Source organism: Leucoraja erinacea, chromosome 8 (genome assembly GCF_028641065.1).
Source record: "Leucoraja erinacea ecotype New England chromosome 8, Leri_hhj_1, whole genome shotgun sequence".
NCBI classification, from domain to species: domain Eukaryota; kingdom Metazoa; phylum Chordata; class Chondrichthyes; order Rajiformes; family Rajidae; genus Leucoraja; species Leucoraja erinaceus.
Genome location: NC_073384.1, coordinates 35,675,352 through 35,691,657, shown reverse-complemented (window position 1 = coordinate 35,691,657; position 16,306 = coordinate 35,675,352). Strand labels below are relative to the sequence as shown.

At 44.5% G+C, this 16,306-nt stretch overlaps 2 protein-coding genes across 2 annotated transcripts in view; both read left to right on the top strand.

Moving 5' to 3' along the window:
• kif25 (kinesin family member 25) overlaps positions 1–11,725 on the top strand; it is a 95,943-nt gene extending 84,218 nt beyond the window's left edge. The window contains exons 18-19 of the mRNA XM_055640006.1: positions 4,151–4,294; positions 8,249–11,725. Of these exons, the coding sequence (XP_055495981.1) occupies positions 4,151–4,294; positions 8,249–8,325 (221 nt within the window). The 3' untranslated portion in view covers positions 8,326–11,725. The remainder of the gene's footprint in view (positions 1–4,150; positions 4,295–8,248) is intronic.
• Positions 11,726–12,921: 1,196 nt separating this feature from the next.
• On the top strand, positions 12,922–15,746 carry LOC129699545 (platelet-activating factor receptor-like). The gene has a single exon (XM_055639441.1). It carries the CDS (start codon positions 13,381–13,383, stop codon positions 14,374–14,376), a length of 996 nt encoding a protein of 331 aa, XP_055495416.1. The 5' UTR covers positions 12,922–13,380; the 3' UTR covers positions 14,377–15,746.
• The last annotated feature ends 560 nt before the right edge of the window (positions 15,747–16,306 follow it).

Below are 16,306 nucleotides of genomic sequence, written 5' to 3'. Positions count from 1 at the left end.
TGCTGGGTCTGGCAGAGACTGAGTGAGGCACGACACTTCCGGGGTTTATAGTCCCTCCCAGCAGAGAGAAAGGGGATTTTAAAAAAATTAATATCTCTCTGATCTTTCGTCGATGGGAAAATCCTCCAGACCCGGAAGGCGGAGGGGGGCTCTGAGCGAGGTGACCAAAAATGACGGCCATAGGTGGCGCCGTTCTCTCGGAAATTGCAGCACAGTGGGCCAAACGCGGTCAAGATCAGACTTTTAGTAATCTATATTACTAAAACTCTGTTCTTGACCGGTTTTGGCTTTCTGTGCTGCGGTTTCCGAGAGAACACTGCCACCTACGGCCGTCATTTTTGGCCACCTCGCTCAGAGCCCCCCTCCGCCGTATGTGTGCCGAGGATTTTTCCCGTCGATGAAAATTGACAGAGATATTAATGTTTATACAACATTCCCCATTCTCTCTGCTGCCCCTGCTGGAGGGAGGGGGAAGGACTATAAAACCAGGAAGTGGTGTGCCTCAATCAGTCTCTGCAAGTGGTGTGCCTCAATCAGTCTATGCAAGTGGTGTGCCTCAATCAGTCTCTGCAAGCGGTGTGCCTCAATCAGAGCTTTGAATGACACTGACAAATGTCTACAGCACTGTGAGTACCCTTAATTTGGTTTGAAAATGAAAATATGGTTAGAGGTAAAAAAGCACTGCCCGCAAATGGTTGTTTGGGTTTGGGTTGAAGTAAAAATGCACTCCCCCCCTTTCTCTCCCCCCCCCCTCCCTCTCCTCTCCCCCCCCTCCCTCTCCTCTCCCCCCTCCTCTCTCCTCCTCCCCCGCCTCCCTCTCCTCTCCCCCTTCATCTCCTCCTCTCTCCCCCCCCTCCCTCTTCTCTCTCCCCCCCCTCTCCCTCTCCTCTCCCCCCTCCCTCTCGCCTCCTCTCTCGCCCCCTTCTCTCTCTCTACCCCTCTCTCTACACCCTCCCCTCCCTCTCCCCCTCTCTCTCTCCCACCTCGCCCTCCCCTCTCCTCTCCTCTCTCCCCCTCTCCTCTGCCCCCCTCTCCTCCCCCCCCTCTCCTCTCCCCCCCTCTCCCCTCCCCTCTCCCCCCTCTCCCCCTCTCCCCCCTCTCCCCTCTCCCCCTCTCTCTTTCTCTCTCTCCCTCTCCTCTACCTTTTCCTCTCCCTCTCTCATTTTCTCTCCCTCTCCCCTCTATCCTTCCCTCTCCCTCTCTCATGCGTCTCTCTCCCTCTCTCAGTCACTCTCTCCCCTCTCCTCGCCCCCTCCTCTCCCCTCTCCCTCTCCTCTCGCCTCCCCCCTCCCTCTCCCTCTCCCCCCTTTCCTCATCTCCCCCTTTCCTCCTCTCCCCCCCCCCCTCTCCTCTCCTCTCCCCCCTCCCTCGCTCCTCGCTCCCTCTCCCCCCTCCCCCCTCCTCCCCCCTCTCCTCTCCCCCCCTCTCCTCTCTCCCCCCTCTCCTCTCCCTCTCCTCCCTCCCCCCTCCTCTCTCCTCTCCCCCCCCTCCTCTCTCTCCCCCCCTCCTCTCCCCCCCTCTCCTCTCCCCCCCTCTCCTCGCCCCCCCTCTCCTCTCCCCCCCCCCTCCTCTCCCCCCCCCCCTCCCCCCCCCTCGCCCCCCCCCCCTCTCCTTTCAGCGCTCTCTCTCTCTCTCCCTCCCCTCTCTCTCCTCCGCCCTCTCTCCTCCCCCCCTCCTCTCTCTCTCTCTCTCTCTCTCCCCACTCGTGCCCTCTATTAGCGTGAGTGCGGGAGGGGGGGGGTAGTTAGTGTGTGATGCTGCATGCCGCCTCCCCCCCCACAACCGCACGTTGGGGGGAACAGACCCAACGGGTCTGCACTTGGTCTAGTATAGGTATATATATATATATATATATATATACACACACACACACACACACACACATATACTCAAAAAAGAAACATTAGTAGTCCAAAACTAGGAGATGCCTTCAGCTAAAAGCAGTTTAATCACTTATATTTTTAAAGACATGCCTGTTTAATTCTAAGGAATAATTTCCACAGAGGTTATAATTTATAATGGATTTCCAAAACAAATACGATTATTAAAATACTGAAAAAACATACCAATGAGTTGCTGACGAGCAAGTCATCTGTTAATGACAAAGGTGGACTAACAACCCTCCCTCCTTCCATATTCTTAGACTGTTTTCAAATGATATCATCTATATGGGATGCTTAAATTGATCAGATCGGATGGATGCCATGTGGACCTATCTTTCCTTTTTGTTTATCCATTCTTGGTACAGGATGGTACTATTCTTAATGATAGCACAGGTCAGAAATGTTTCTCTTGACAGTTAGGTAAGATAATGCACATATTAAACCACAATAAGCCTTTTGAATCTAGGTCAGCTTCAGTTACTGCACTAATAGCTTTTGTGATTTAAAAAAACGTGATTAGAATGAAGCCTTTCAAGTGTGGAGTGTGAATATACATCACAAGAGAGAGTTGGGGAGGGAGTTGCCTTTTATGATAAGGATGGACATAACTACAGTGTTTGAAAAATAATATTCTTAGGGGATCATCCAGTGATGCTGTATGGATCTTAGAACTTAGAAAGGAGGGTAATGATCACTTTGATAGATGGAACTGTGGTATAGGTCAGCGGGATTTAGAAGGGCAGATGACGGAGTGATTGCAGATTCCAGATAGTTGTAAGAATAAGAGTAGTATATGTAAGAGATTTTAACTTCCCTGATATTGTCTGAGTCTGTTGGCAAACAAGGGGACGGTCAGCAAGTGGGGTTTTTCAAAGTGCGATAAGAGCATAGGGGGGTAGCATGTTTCTGTTAAGATGAAAGGCAAGACTGGCAAATTTAGGGAACCATGGTTGACGAGTGATGTTGAAGCTCTGGTCAGGAGAATAAAGGAGGGCATATGTCAGAACTAGGCAATTGGGAACAAGTGAAGCCCTGTGCAAGTGTAAGAAATGCAGGACTACACTTAAGAAGTCAATCCAGAGGGCTAAAAGAGGACTTCAAAAGGATCTGGCAGGCAAGGTACAGGAAAAACGTAACGGATTTGACAAGAATATTCATATTAAAAAAGCGTCTAGGGAGAAATCAACATAGTCCCCTTAAAGATCAGCATTGCCGTCTTTGTGTAGAGCCACAAGAGATTAGGTAAATACAGAATGAATCCTTATTGTCAGGTTTTATTGAGGAAAAAGTCATGAAGGTCCAGATCAGTCGCGAAAGTGGGCCAAGGAATAGCAAATGGAATTTAACTCTGTCAAAGTTGAGGTGTTTCACTTTGGCATGTCAGACCGGGGCAGGAATTGCACAGGAGAACTGGAGTGTGTGGTGGAACAGAGAAATCTTTGACTACACATGCATGGTTCTCTGTAAATGACATGTAGGTTGGACAGGGTGATGAAGGGGTCAAAAACAGAACCCTCTGCCCCCCCCCCCCCCCCCCCCCCCCCCCCCCCCCCCCCCCCCCCTCCCACCCTCAATCACAACTTCTACAAGAGAAGTCTTAATAAACATGGACTAGTGGAGATAAAGGAAAACCACAATTCTGATAACTAAATCCTGCACTCTTTCCATTTCCCTTTGCTCTATATATTGTACTTTAGTTTGAACTGATTGTATCTATGTATGGTATATCTGATGTTTGGATAACGTGCAAAACAAAACTTTTCACTTACCTCAGTATATGTAACAATAATAAACCTAAACTTAATCTTTTCTTGGATATTCAAGTACCTTCCTGCTGCACTTGGAATAACAACCAAAACAATTCCAAATTTACATAAGAAAATGCTGGAAAACGCATGGAACAAGGAATTGGGTCAACATTTTAGTTTTGACGGAAATTCAGGACCATTAAATATATTTCTATTGCCACTGATGTCTGATCCTACTGAGCGCTTCCAGAATTCTTTTTAAATTTCAGATTTCCAATATCAATTACTGTTTGATTTCCCGTATTTGTGTCAAAGGTTTGAATATGTATTCAATTGGAGAGCTAGTTGCCTTGAAGTATGTTTATTTTTTTCAGAATTGTAACTAAATATAAGTGTAAAAAGAATTGATAGATATGGGTCAAACCAATTGGGAATAGGTTCAAAACTATAATTTACTCATAATTACCTAAATAAATAGAGTAATATTAACTAACTAACGCTCTGTTCCTGTGCTTTTAGGGGGTGATGCCAAACTGTTGGTGATGGTATGTGTCTCGCCTGGACAAAAATATATCACAGAATCTTTGCAGTCTTTCGGATTCGGTTATCGAGCGCGGCAAGTACGAAAGGGCCATACAAGGAAGAAGATTCTGGTATGCTCAGGTAAATGCATTCTTCACCTTTGCATTGTTATGAACGACAGTCCTGGAAAAATACACTCAGCAAAATAACTGCTGGAGGAACTCGGCAGGTCAAGCAGTATCTGTGGAGGGAACCAGATGAGCAACATTTCCCGTTGGGAATTTGTATCAGGACACATGCTGTGTCTCTAAACTTTCCATATTTGGTTTTCCTTCCAAAGCAATTATTCATCTCAAGCATTCATGGAAATTAAGGTTTGACATTTTCTGGTATTCTCCTGCTCTGAAGAACTGAAGCACAAAATAAAAATTAAAAACTTGGGCAAAAGTTCAATAATTTGGGTAGTTTCTTATTCCATGATGCAACAAATACTTACTTAGACTTAGTTCCTCCCACACTGTTGAGTGCATTGGGCACAAGCTTTCGCCATTCTGTTCGGTTATGTTTGACGTCTTCCACCCTCGATAGGTTTGTGTCCCAGGCTTCCAATCTTTCTGCAATGCTCGCCTCCATGTGAGTTTAGGTCGACCTCTTTTCCTTCTTCCGTCGGGTGCCATGGCATTGCTATCTTAGGTGCACGTTCTGGTGACATTTTGAGTACATGTCTTGCAAATTTCATCCTGCATACCTCTATGTCCTGACTGAGGGGCTTTGTTGCAGTTTCCCAGTAGATATCCTCGTTTGTGATGTGGTCTCTGTAGCTATTCAGGATCTTCCTCAATCAGCATTGTTGGAATGCATCCAATTTCTTTATCATCTTCACATTGATTTTCCATGTGTCACTGGCATAGACTGTAGGGAGGACTACGGACTGGAAGAGCATGAGTTTTAGCATCTTGGATATCCCGCCACTAAACCATATGGTCTAGTGGCAGGATATCTAAAATGCAACAAATAACCATTGTAATAATCATGTACAAGTATTTAACACATTGAAATGGCACATGACAGTTTAATGAAGGATTAGTTCATTTTTAATATATTACTAGCTAATACCTCAGAATCGCTCCGTGATACATTACATAGCACCTTACTAATTCTCAATCACACTGTGTACAATGCTTTTTTGACTCACTGTTTTAACAGCAAAATATTTTTTAGCCCATGTATTTTCTTATGTTAAACACATGTGAATACTAAACCTTGTTTAACAGTTCTTCTCCCACAATCTTTGCTTACGTTCATCTCTGCTCTTTGGGGAGAGAGAATGCACTTCTGTTCTTTGATCATGCATCAGTCTGAAATCCACAGGTCTACTGAATATCACACAATTTTCAGTTCTTCATATCTTGTAACTTGCAGCATAGAAGGTGGCCATTCAGCCTATTGAGTCTTTGCTGTCTCACTGAGCATTCCCATCACTAATTTTCTCGGAACCCCACTCATTCCACATTCCTCATCAGTTGCCCCCAGATTCCATCACTTCCCCACACACAAATGCAATTTACTGTCCCAGTCTGACGTGAAGTCCAGTTAGTTCACTCGCAGCATGCATTTATACTCTATAACTTTACGCTTCTTCCCTAATCTACAAACGACAGTCAACTATGCTTTTAAAATACGTAATAGGAACAAGGTTTATTTATTATATCAGGATTGATCTACCCTGACAATTTTTTCAGTTGGGGCAGAGGTTCACTTGCATCTCCTCCAACCTCATCTACTATATCCATTGTTCTCTCTGTGGATTACTAAGACCAGGTGCAGACTGGGTGATCGTTTTGCTGAATACTTATGCTCAGTATGCCTTGGCGAACGCGATCTCCCAGTTGCCAAACATTATAATTTCCCTTTCCGTTCCCACACTGACTTTTCCGTCCTGGGCCTCCTCCGCTGTCAGAGTGGGGCCCAACACAAATTAGAGGAACAGCATCTCATAATTTGCTTTGGCAGCTTACAACCCAGCGGTATGAATTTGGTTTCACTAATTTCAAGTAACCCTTGCATTCCCTCACTCTCCATCCCTTCCCCACTCTCGTCATCATGCTAATTTATCTGTTTGTATCCCCTCCTCCTCAGCCAACAATGGACCATTGTGGCCATCGGTGCCAGCTCTGATTTGTTCTGTACCTTTTCATACCTCTAGTTTCCCTTTCCCCTGACTCTCAATCTGAAGAAGGGGCTTGACCCGAAATGTCACATATACCTTTTCTCCAGAGATGCGTATGACCCACTGAGTTACTCCAGCAATTTGTGTTTGTCTTGAGCTAATCTCAGATGTCTCTGGAAAGAAGACTTTGTCTTATTACTGTACGTTCTTGAGGCTCCATGATCCAAGGCCTCATGATTTACTCGTATTTCCAAATGAGTCCAATTATTTTTGTGGCCACCTAATTGTTTTACTAAGTGAGCCTGTTTGCTTGACGTTGCAGACGGCTCCATTTCAGCTGAAAAATCTGTCAACCCTTACACACGGATCATGATGTGAACCACAACTTAGTGTGTCTAGTGGGATGACATGAACCCACACGCCTCTGGCTTGCAAATATTGCGAAACAGGGAGCTGAGTGCATATGTCTTCCCTTCCAGTACATAACCTCTGCAATATCAAGACTCCCGCAGTGCCTCCTCATGGCAACATATGGGAACTGGGACTTCCTTTGGTCCCGGGCGAAACTGTGTGAGGATCTTGGAGGAACCTTTGCCCCCAAAGATGCGATATGTATGCCCACTGGTGTGTGGACATACCCTGTGTCCATCAATCAGGTCCCAGCTGGGGGTCAAACCGTTGCCTCAATGCCTGATGGCAGTAGGGAGCGAAAGGCATTGAGCTGGAGTCTCTACAGGTGGTCAGCTGATCCCTCATGCGTTCACCTTCTGCCAACTCCTGCAACAAAGTAGGCCCAAGATATAGCAGCCATGCTGTTCCTCCAGAATCAGTCTATTCGGTCAATAGGCAAAATGCAGATGCTGGGCAGGTCTATGTTTCCAATTATATGTGCGGACTTGCAGCCAAACCAAATGTAGAGGACAATTAAATATTCCCCTCTCCAAGCAGGACAACATCAAAGCCACACCATCATCTCTGGCAGATCGATGGATGCCTACCCATGACCCTTACATCACCAAGGTCAACCTTACATCATCATTCCTGACCTCTGGCACTGTCTGTGTGGAGATTACCCATTCTCCCTGTGACAGCATGGGTTTCCTTACACATGCCAAAGACGAGCTGGTGGGTAGATCAAATTTCTGCTGTTTCTTACTCCTAGTGTGCATGGCTGGGGAATTGATGGGCGCCTGCGCGTAAATGGGTTGCAGAAAAAATATGTGGGGGAATGGAACTGATGGGAATGCATTGAGAACTAACAGAAACTCAAAGAGGATTATTACGTTCTTGAATAGTATGGGCGTCAAAGGTTATAAGGAGAGGGCAAGGGTTGAGAGGAAAAAATGAATCAGCCATGAACGAATGGTGGAGTAGACTCGATGGGCTGAATGGCCTAATTCTGATCCTACCTCATGTATGCATTAGAGCACTAATAGGTTGAAATCAAAGAATTTACTCTTGCATTTGATGGAATCAAATGAGGTTTGGCAGATTTTATTTCTTCGAGGTTTTGTATGTAATAGAAAAATAATTAAACATTGGAAATTGATGAAGTCACAATAGGGATTACTCGATTATGATTGCAGATCCTGGGACATGTTGTTAAATGGTCTGCTTCTGAGCCATAAATATATCTGGTTCTATACTTATCATCGAAAAGCTGATTCCAATGGATCAGTAATTTCTGGTTCAAGTTTCTATTAAAGATTTTAGATTACATTGAAAATTGAAAATTATGACTTGAATTTTAGGTGTGCCTAAAAGAACTAGCATTGGTTTTACACTAAACCTTAGGGAGAATTATAACTTCTAATAATAATCTTCATTAAACTGTAAAAGCATTGCTCCAATATTTTTATTGATATTGTTTGATTTTTAGCATTTACTGATATCTTCACTGATAATTATTCATTTATGCTTTGTAGAGAACACTAGAGGAAGATCTTCACAAAATAGTTCCCAAAGAAATCGTCAAAGTGTTTCCAGCTTAGCCATCTTCTAAAGAATGAAAATAAAATATTGTGGATATTAGAAATCTAAAATAAAAACGCAGATTCAGATATGATAATAAGAAATGTAATATGTGTGGTGTGGTTGTAACCTATGTCATAATGAATGAAAAATATAAGAATACTTCAATCAAAAGAAACAAGGCAAAATGCTACCAAATGTTAATGGACAATTTCAGCAAGCCTGTGTTTTCCCATTGACATATGGTCATGCTGAGGGAAAGAAGAAAGATAGGAACATTTGAAATAATATAAGGTAGAAGAGAGTGTGGGATGTGAATAAACTGACAATATACACATACTGTTATCCTCAATGTCTCCAAATTAGCTGTTGCCTATGTCGCCTTTAAAATTAATCTAACCAGTGGAGCTTTAGGTATGGAAGCACCCAAGCCCACAGGATATATGTGTATTTGGAAAGGCAGAGATTTATTAGGGATAGTGGGGGTAGTTTTCTGTGGAGTAAATCCTTTTTGATTTAAGTCTTTTTCACGTAAAATGTTCACGTAAAATTAGGCCATTCAGCCCATCGAGTCATGGCTGATCTCTGCCTCCTAATCCTATTTTCCTGACTTCTCCCCATAACCCTTGACACCCGTTCTAATCAAGAATTTGTCTATCTATGCCTTAAAAATACCCGCTGACTTGGCCTCCACAGCCCTCTGTGGCAAGGAGTTCCACAGATTAACTACCCTCTGACTAAAGAAGTTCCTCCTCACCTCCTTTCTAAAAGAGCGCCCATTAATTCTGAGGCTATGACTTCTGGTCCTAGACTCTCCCATCAGTGAAAACACCCTTTCCACATCCACTATGCCTTTCATTATTTTGTAAGTTTCAATGAGGCCCCTCCTCAACCTTCTAAACTCCAGTGAGTAGAGGCCATGTGCTGTCAAATGCTCATCATATGCCAACCCATTCATTCCTGGAATCATTCATGTAAACTCCTCTGGACCCTCTCCAGAGCCAGCACACCCTTCCTCAGAAATGGACCCCAAATTTGCTCACAGTACTCCAAATGCAGCCTGACCAGCACCTTATAGAGCTTCAGCATTATATCTCAGTTTTTGTATTGCAGCCCTCTTGGTCCTTTTTGAGGAGGTAACTAACGAAAAGATCTGTGGGGAGGTTATTTTTACACTTAGAGTGGTGGATATCTGGAAGAGGTAGTGAAGCTGGCTACCATTATTACGCTTAAGTGGCAATTCGCCAGACACTTCAATAGTTAATTAATTAACCAGTTGGATTTGTGTAGGAAGGAACTGCAGATGCTGGTTTAAACCGAAGATAGACACAAAAGGCCGGAGTTACTCCAGTTTTTTGTGTCTATAACTAGTTGGATTTCCCTAGTCCACACTGGTTCTTAGTGAGGCACCTCCGCTGAGGTGATCCACAGGAAGGGTCTAGATGTGGGTATATGGAACGAGCTGCCAGAGGTGGTACATGAGGCAGATACTAGACATATGGCCAGTTACATGGATAGGAAAGGTTTAGAGGGATACAAGTCAAACGCAAAAAAAATGGGACTAGCATAGATAGGTATCTTGGTCAGCATGGCTGCTTGATTCAGTGATTCAATAGGCAAGGGATAGCAGGAAAATGCGACTACATGAGATTAACATAGATGGGTAAAAAGGGTGGCAGAATCGTAGTGGCCCGAAGGGCCCATTCTCTGCTGTACGGCTGTATGACTTTTTCTTCTTACTTAAATGGGCAATTCACAGTAGCCAATTCACTTGCTGGAAAATTGGAGGAATACATCACAGAGAAAATGTGCAAACTCCACACCAACAGCACCTGAGGTCAGGAAGGAACCTACATAGATGGATCTGTATGGCAACAGTATTAACTGTGCTACCGTTGCCTCATACTGAATGACACAGTAGGTTTACTAGGTCCTGTGGCCTATTTATGTTTATGAGTACTTGTGTGATCGGCAAAGGCCAAATAGGTAAAATGTGTGAACCCCTCGTCACTGACAGTTGCGTCCCTCACATGGAATGACCAAATAGAGGCATAGTGGCTGGAAGGTACTGCACTCCTGTACCTCTTTGGCGGGGCAGGTGGAACAATTGAAGGAGCCCTACACCCCCCATGCTATCACTGGCTGCACATGTTCGAGATTACAGTGAATGAGAACATTAAAAACACAATCCGAGCGGAACTTGTGAGGGTCAGCGTTTTACTCGGCTGATGTGATCTAATAAACTGGGCATCCCACACTCAGATGAGAAGTTCTTCGGAGTTCTCTGCCCAACAGGGCTACGGAGTCAAGAGTAATTGAATATAGCTGGGCCTGGGTGTCTGATGTTGTGAGACCCGAAACACCCGATGACCCCAGGTCACATCACTGCGTCCCAGAGCATCTAGAAGATGTATATTTTTCACACTGAAGTCTGGCTCAGCCAGTGGCACCCAGGAATAGACTGGGTGACAACCAAGAATAGTTTGGTGACTACTGGAGAGACAGTTGACGGCACAGAAAGACAGCACCCGGACAGGCGGGGTTAGCACCCCAGTCTGTCTTTCGTGAGAAAGACACCCAACAAAGCTACGGAAAGGCCTAATGAACCACCGTGGCCTATAAATCCATCAGGCCAGAATGAAATGCTCGGAGAAGGAGAAAGAGGTGCAGCACACAGGTGAAATGAAGGAGGAGCCCGGCCCACCCCACAGAGTCCAGTCCCTCCATGCACTAGAGTCTCCCAACACTTGCAGAGTAATTATTAAGATGACTGATCCGTGGGCGGTTGCTACTGGGACGCAAGTCGGGGTCTGATCAGCCCCAGCTGGGTCGCCTGGGCAAGGGTGTCTGATGTTGTGAGACCTGAAACACCCGATGACCCCAGGTCACATCACTGTGGATGCGTCCCGGCACATCTAGAAGATGTATATTTTTCACACTATTGCAAATAACTGCTTGTATCTTTTGACATTTTGACATACCCCAATGGTCTGTTTTCTTAAAAGGATAAAAAACTGACCAGTTGGGGTAGAATCTGTGCAGGGTTAACAATTCAGTTTGATGTTGTTTTACCAGATAGAGTCCATTCATTTCATTTATCAAGGAATTAACCAAATATTTGTCTTCTTTACACCTTTTTTTTAAAGAAGCTTTTTTTTTTAAAGTACCAAAGAACACAGTGGTGCATGAAATTTCTTGAGAGGCATTCATCAAGTACTTTTATTCAATAAATATTTCTGCAGAGGATTATAACATGCATAGAGCTGTACAGCGCAGAAACGGGTCATTCGGCCCACCTTGTCAATTCATTCCAAGTTGGCATTTTGAGTTGGTCCCATTTGGCTCATTTCCATTTACACCCTTCCTTGGGGCGGGGATTTATAGGTTTCTAGATGGGAAAGGGAATTTAGACAGTGACACGGAGTTTAAATCAGACACCATCTTGCAGAGCACGCATGGATCTGTTCACTGCCTCTTGCAAAGGACCCTATCGGCCAATCCCCTCCTAGATACATAGACAATAGGTGCAGGAGTAGGCCATTCGGCCCTTTGAGCCAGTACCGCCATTCAATGTGAATGTGGCTGATCATCCATAATTAGTACCCTCTGTTCCTGCCTACTCCCCATACCCCTTGATTCCGCTAGCCCTAAGAGCACTATCTAACTCTTTTGAATAAATCCAGTGAATCGGCCTCTACTACCTTCTGAGGCAGAGGATTCCACAAATTCACCTTTCTGTGTGAAAAGATTTTTCTTCATCTCAGTTCTAAATGGCCTACCCCTTATTCTTAAATTGTGGCCCCTGGTTCTGGATTCCCCCAACATCGGGAATATGTTCCCTGCATTTAACGTGTCCAATCCCTTAATAATGTTATATGTTTCGATAGCATATCCTATCATCCTTCTAAATTCCAGTGAATACAAGCCCAGTCGCTCCATTCTTTCGCGACAGTCCTGCCGTCCCGGGAATTAACCTCGCGAACGCGAACCTACGCTGCACTCCCTCAATATGAAGAATGTCCTTCCTTAATAGCAAGAATGTCCTTCCTCCTGACCCACTTGTGAAAGTCCCACACTAGCCTCATCAGACACCTCTGGAACTTGCATGGAAGCAAGGTATCCTCGACCCTAAAGGACTGCTCAAGGAGAACGTTGTTCGAGGTTACGAACGAAGACGGGAAACCAGCGGCTCAAACGGTGACTAACGTCCCCCACCCCCTTCTCCCAATTCCTGGAAACACCGTCCTTGCTTTGATTGTTGAGAGAGTTCTCTCCGTGGGTCGGGGGGTGGGCCGTGGGGGGAAGCGAAGAAAAGGGACCAAAGAGGGAGCAGTTGTCTCTCTCCGTGACTCAGTGACAGCCGTGGTTCTTGTTATTCTTGAACACTTTGTCTACTCCACTGCGATATCTCCTCAAGGTATGCCTACTTTGAAGAAGTTCTCCTCTCTCAGGACACAGTTTCACAACCTCCTCTCTAGCCCTTGCTGTTTCCTCCCCTTCCTTAACCCTCGAGCTGGCTCCTCCCATCCCTCCTCAAGGTATTCCTACTTTGAGGAAGTTCTCCTCCTCTCTCCGGAGACAGTTTCCCAACCTCCTTCCTTCTCCCCTCCCACCCCCCATCAGTCTGAAGAAGGGTTTCGGCCCTAAACGTTGCCTATTTCCTGCGCTCCATAAATGCTGCTGCACCCGCTGAGTTTCCCCAGCATTTTTGTGTACCTTCAATTTGCCTGATTGGGCAACGTCAGTTCCTACCACAGAAACAAAGCAGATAAACCGGCTTCCTTCATTTGGACTGAAGAAAGAGAGAAGTTGGGTGCGACGGTTTGAGAACTTGTTCATTAGTGAAGAATCTCAGCAACGCAGAAAAACGGCCGCGCGTTGGAGCAGTTGGAATGACAGTGGGGACAAGGTGATCGCTGTCACAACCAAGCAGAGAGGCTGAAACAGTCTGAAGAAGGGTCCCGACCCGAAACGCCGTCTATTCATTATCCTCCACATATGCTGAGTACTTCCAGCACTTTGGGTGTCGCTTAATTGAAACGGGACCGTCAGCGTTACCTCGGGTGCCCGACGGCCGACGGCAGACATGAACTGCACCAGTGATCAATACTACAAGACATCTGACTTTAAGTATACGTTTTTCATCGTAATTTACAGCCTTCTCTTTATTATTGGACTTCCGGTAAACATAGCGGCATGTTGTTATTTAGTCAGAAGCAAAGCCAATAAAAGGCTTTCTGAAGTCAAGATTTACATGATCAGTTTGACACTGGCCGATCTTCTGTACATTATGTTCCTTCCGTTCTGGATCGATTATTACTTACACCGCGGCGACTGGAGGTTCCACACCTTCACCTGCAGTTTATTTGGCTCTCTGTTTTACATCAACACCTACAGCACCCTCTTCTTCCTGTCCCTCGTCAGCTTCACCCGTTACCTGGCTGTCTCACGCCCAGTGAAAACGGCTCAGTCCGCGCAGAGGAACAGAGGCATCGGAGTGACCGTCCTCGTCTGGTTATTAATCGTCTGCTGCTCGCTGTGTATTTTAATCGACAACAAAAAACACGTAAACGAAAAAAATGGCACCATGAGCTGCTTTGAGGATTACACGAAGGGAAAGCAGTGGAAAGAACTGTTGGTGATCCATTCGCTCATGTTGTTGGCTTTTGTTGTTACCTTGGGAGCAGTCATTAGCAATTATGTGCTGATCCTTCGAAAACTGTCGAGGGAACAAACAGGGTTGAGAGTGCCCCAGCACAAGCTGAAGAAGAAGGCGGTCCGAATGGTGCTGACGGTTCTAGTCATCTACATGGTCTGTTTTCTGCCTTACCATCTGATCCAGCTGCCATGGATGCTTTTGGTGTTGGATGTCGTGCATTCAACTGACTGCCCCTTCAGGAAGACTTTCAATGACGTTCACCAGGTCACTCTGGGTCTGATGTCCATTAACTGCGTCCTGGATCCTGTTATTTACTGTTTCCTGACCGAAGATTTCAGGCGATACCTGAGAGAGCTGACACGTTACTGTAGAGACAAATGTGTTCTGGGGAGTAAACCCAGATCTCCATGTAGTTGCATTTGATCACGTTGATGGGAATAGATCGGGTAAACACACAGCCTTTTGCCCAGAGTAGGGGAATCGAGAACCAGATGACATAGGTTTACAGTGAGGATGGAAAATATTTAATAGGAGCCTGGGGTGGGGTACATCGATAGGATAGGTTTAGAGGGATATGGGCCAAAAGCAGGCAGATGGGACTAGTGTGGATGGGGCATGTTTGTTGGCATGAGCAAGTTAGGCTGAAAGGCTTGTTTCCACCTGTATAACTTTATCTTATTTGTAATGAAATGCCTGTATGACTCATCAAGAGGGTTTTATTATCATATATCCCAAAATGGAACAATGAAATTCTTACTTGCAGAAGCATAACAGATATGTAAACGTAGTACTCTGTAAAACCCATAATAAACACCAATAAAAGTTCAGTATATATATTTTTAAAAACAGACAAATAGACAATAGTAGTGCAAAAATAATGTCCCCAAGTTGATAGTTTGGAGCCTATTTGGAGATTGTAATGTTTAATAAACACCAATAAAATAATATAGCCTGACATCATTACGAGTCCATTGCCTTATAAATGTTGAGTTGTGTGGTTTGGATTCAAATTGGTTCTAATTATTGTAAATATTGTATTTCTTGAGTTTAGATGCATTCTTCATTATGTAAAGGCATGAGTTACTGTGCTTATGGCTCATTAGTGATCTTTTCCAAACTTTTTGTATATTAGCAAATTGTTGGGTCACCATCTGCCAAATGGGTCATAATTCTCCAAGTACGATTGAGAGAGATCTAATAATAACATTTTCTTAATATTTCTGTATTAAAAAAACAAATGTATTAATAATATTTTGATATAAATAATAGCAATGTTGTCTTACATTTCAGCCTGAAAAATAAATGTGGTGGATTTAATCTCTGTTATCTGGTTTGAATTTTCCAGACCCCTTTTATGCAGTGTCACACAATTTCAGTTTGTTGTTTCGTTGTTTTGCAACATTTCCTGTATCATTCTGAACTTGACATGGTTATTTATATCTGATGCATCCATATCACCCCTCTCATTGACTCCTTTCAACAATCCATTTGATGGGCTCCTGCATAGCTTAGTGCTGTCTTGGTAAATTAAGCAACCCAAAAACATCAATTAGAAACATGGTTGGAAACATTGTAATGCCACACCCCATGTCAGTCTTGTTTCTCTCTCTGCAGATAGTTGTGCACCAGTTTGCTGAAATTTCTACAACCAAAAGCTCAAATTCTGAACATGCCTTTCAAAATTTGGAAATGACCAGATTCTTAAACTTGTGCAGTAAAGTGAGATTCTTAGAGTTGTATCAACAGGAACCCCAACATAATGAGAGATGTTGCAGTCCATTAAAATAGCCTGTAGTTCTTTGAGGGCATGTAGGTGATAGGGGCTGGCGACTCTTCCTGCTGCTTTACACTCCATGCTGCCTCAGGAAAGCAGCCAACGTAATCAAGATCCTTTTTCACCCCATCCATTCCCTCTTCTCCCATTAGACAGAGATCTAAAAGCTTGGAAGCACATACCATCAGACTCAGGAACGACTCAGGAACAGCTTCTTCCCCTCTGTTATTGACTTCTGAGTGTTTCTCCCAGACACTAGGGTCTGGTCACGATCTTCCCACCCCCCTTGGACTTTTTCCCTGTAACATGTAATGCTGTAAAACTACATTCTGCACTCAGGTATTTTGCTTTTTTTGTCTACCTGGTGTTCAATTCTGACCTCAGGTGCTATGTGTGGAGTTTGTGTGTTCTAACTATGACCTCGTGGGCATCCCCTTACCACATCCCAATGACATGCCTGGTTGGTTTCTTCCCACATCCCAATGACATGCCTGATTGGTAAGTTAATTGCTGTAAAAAGCCCCCTTCCCAAAAAAAAGGACACTCAGTGCTGAAGTAACTCAGCAGATCTGAAAACAT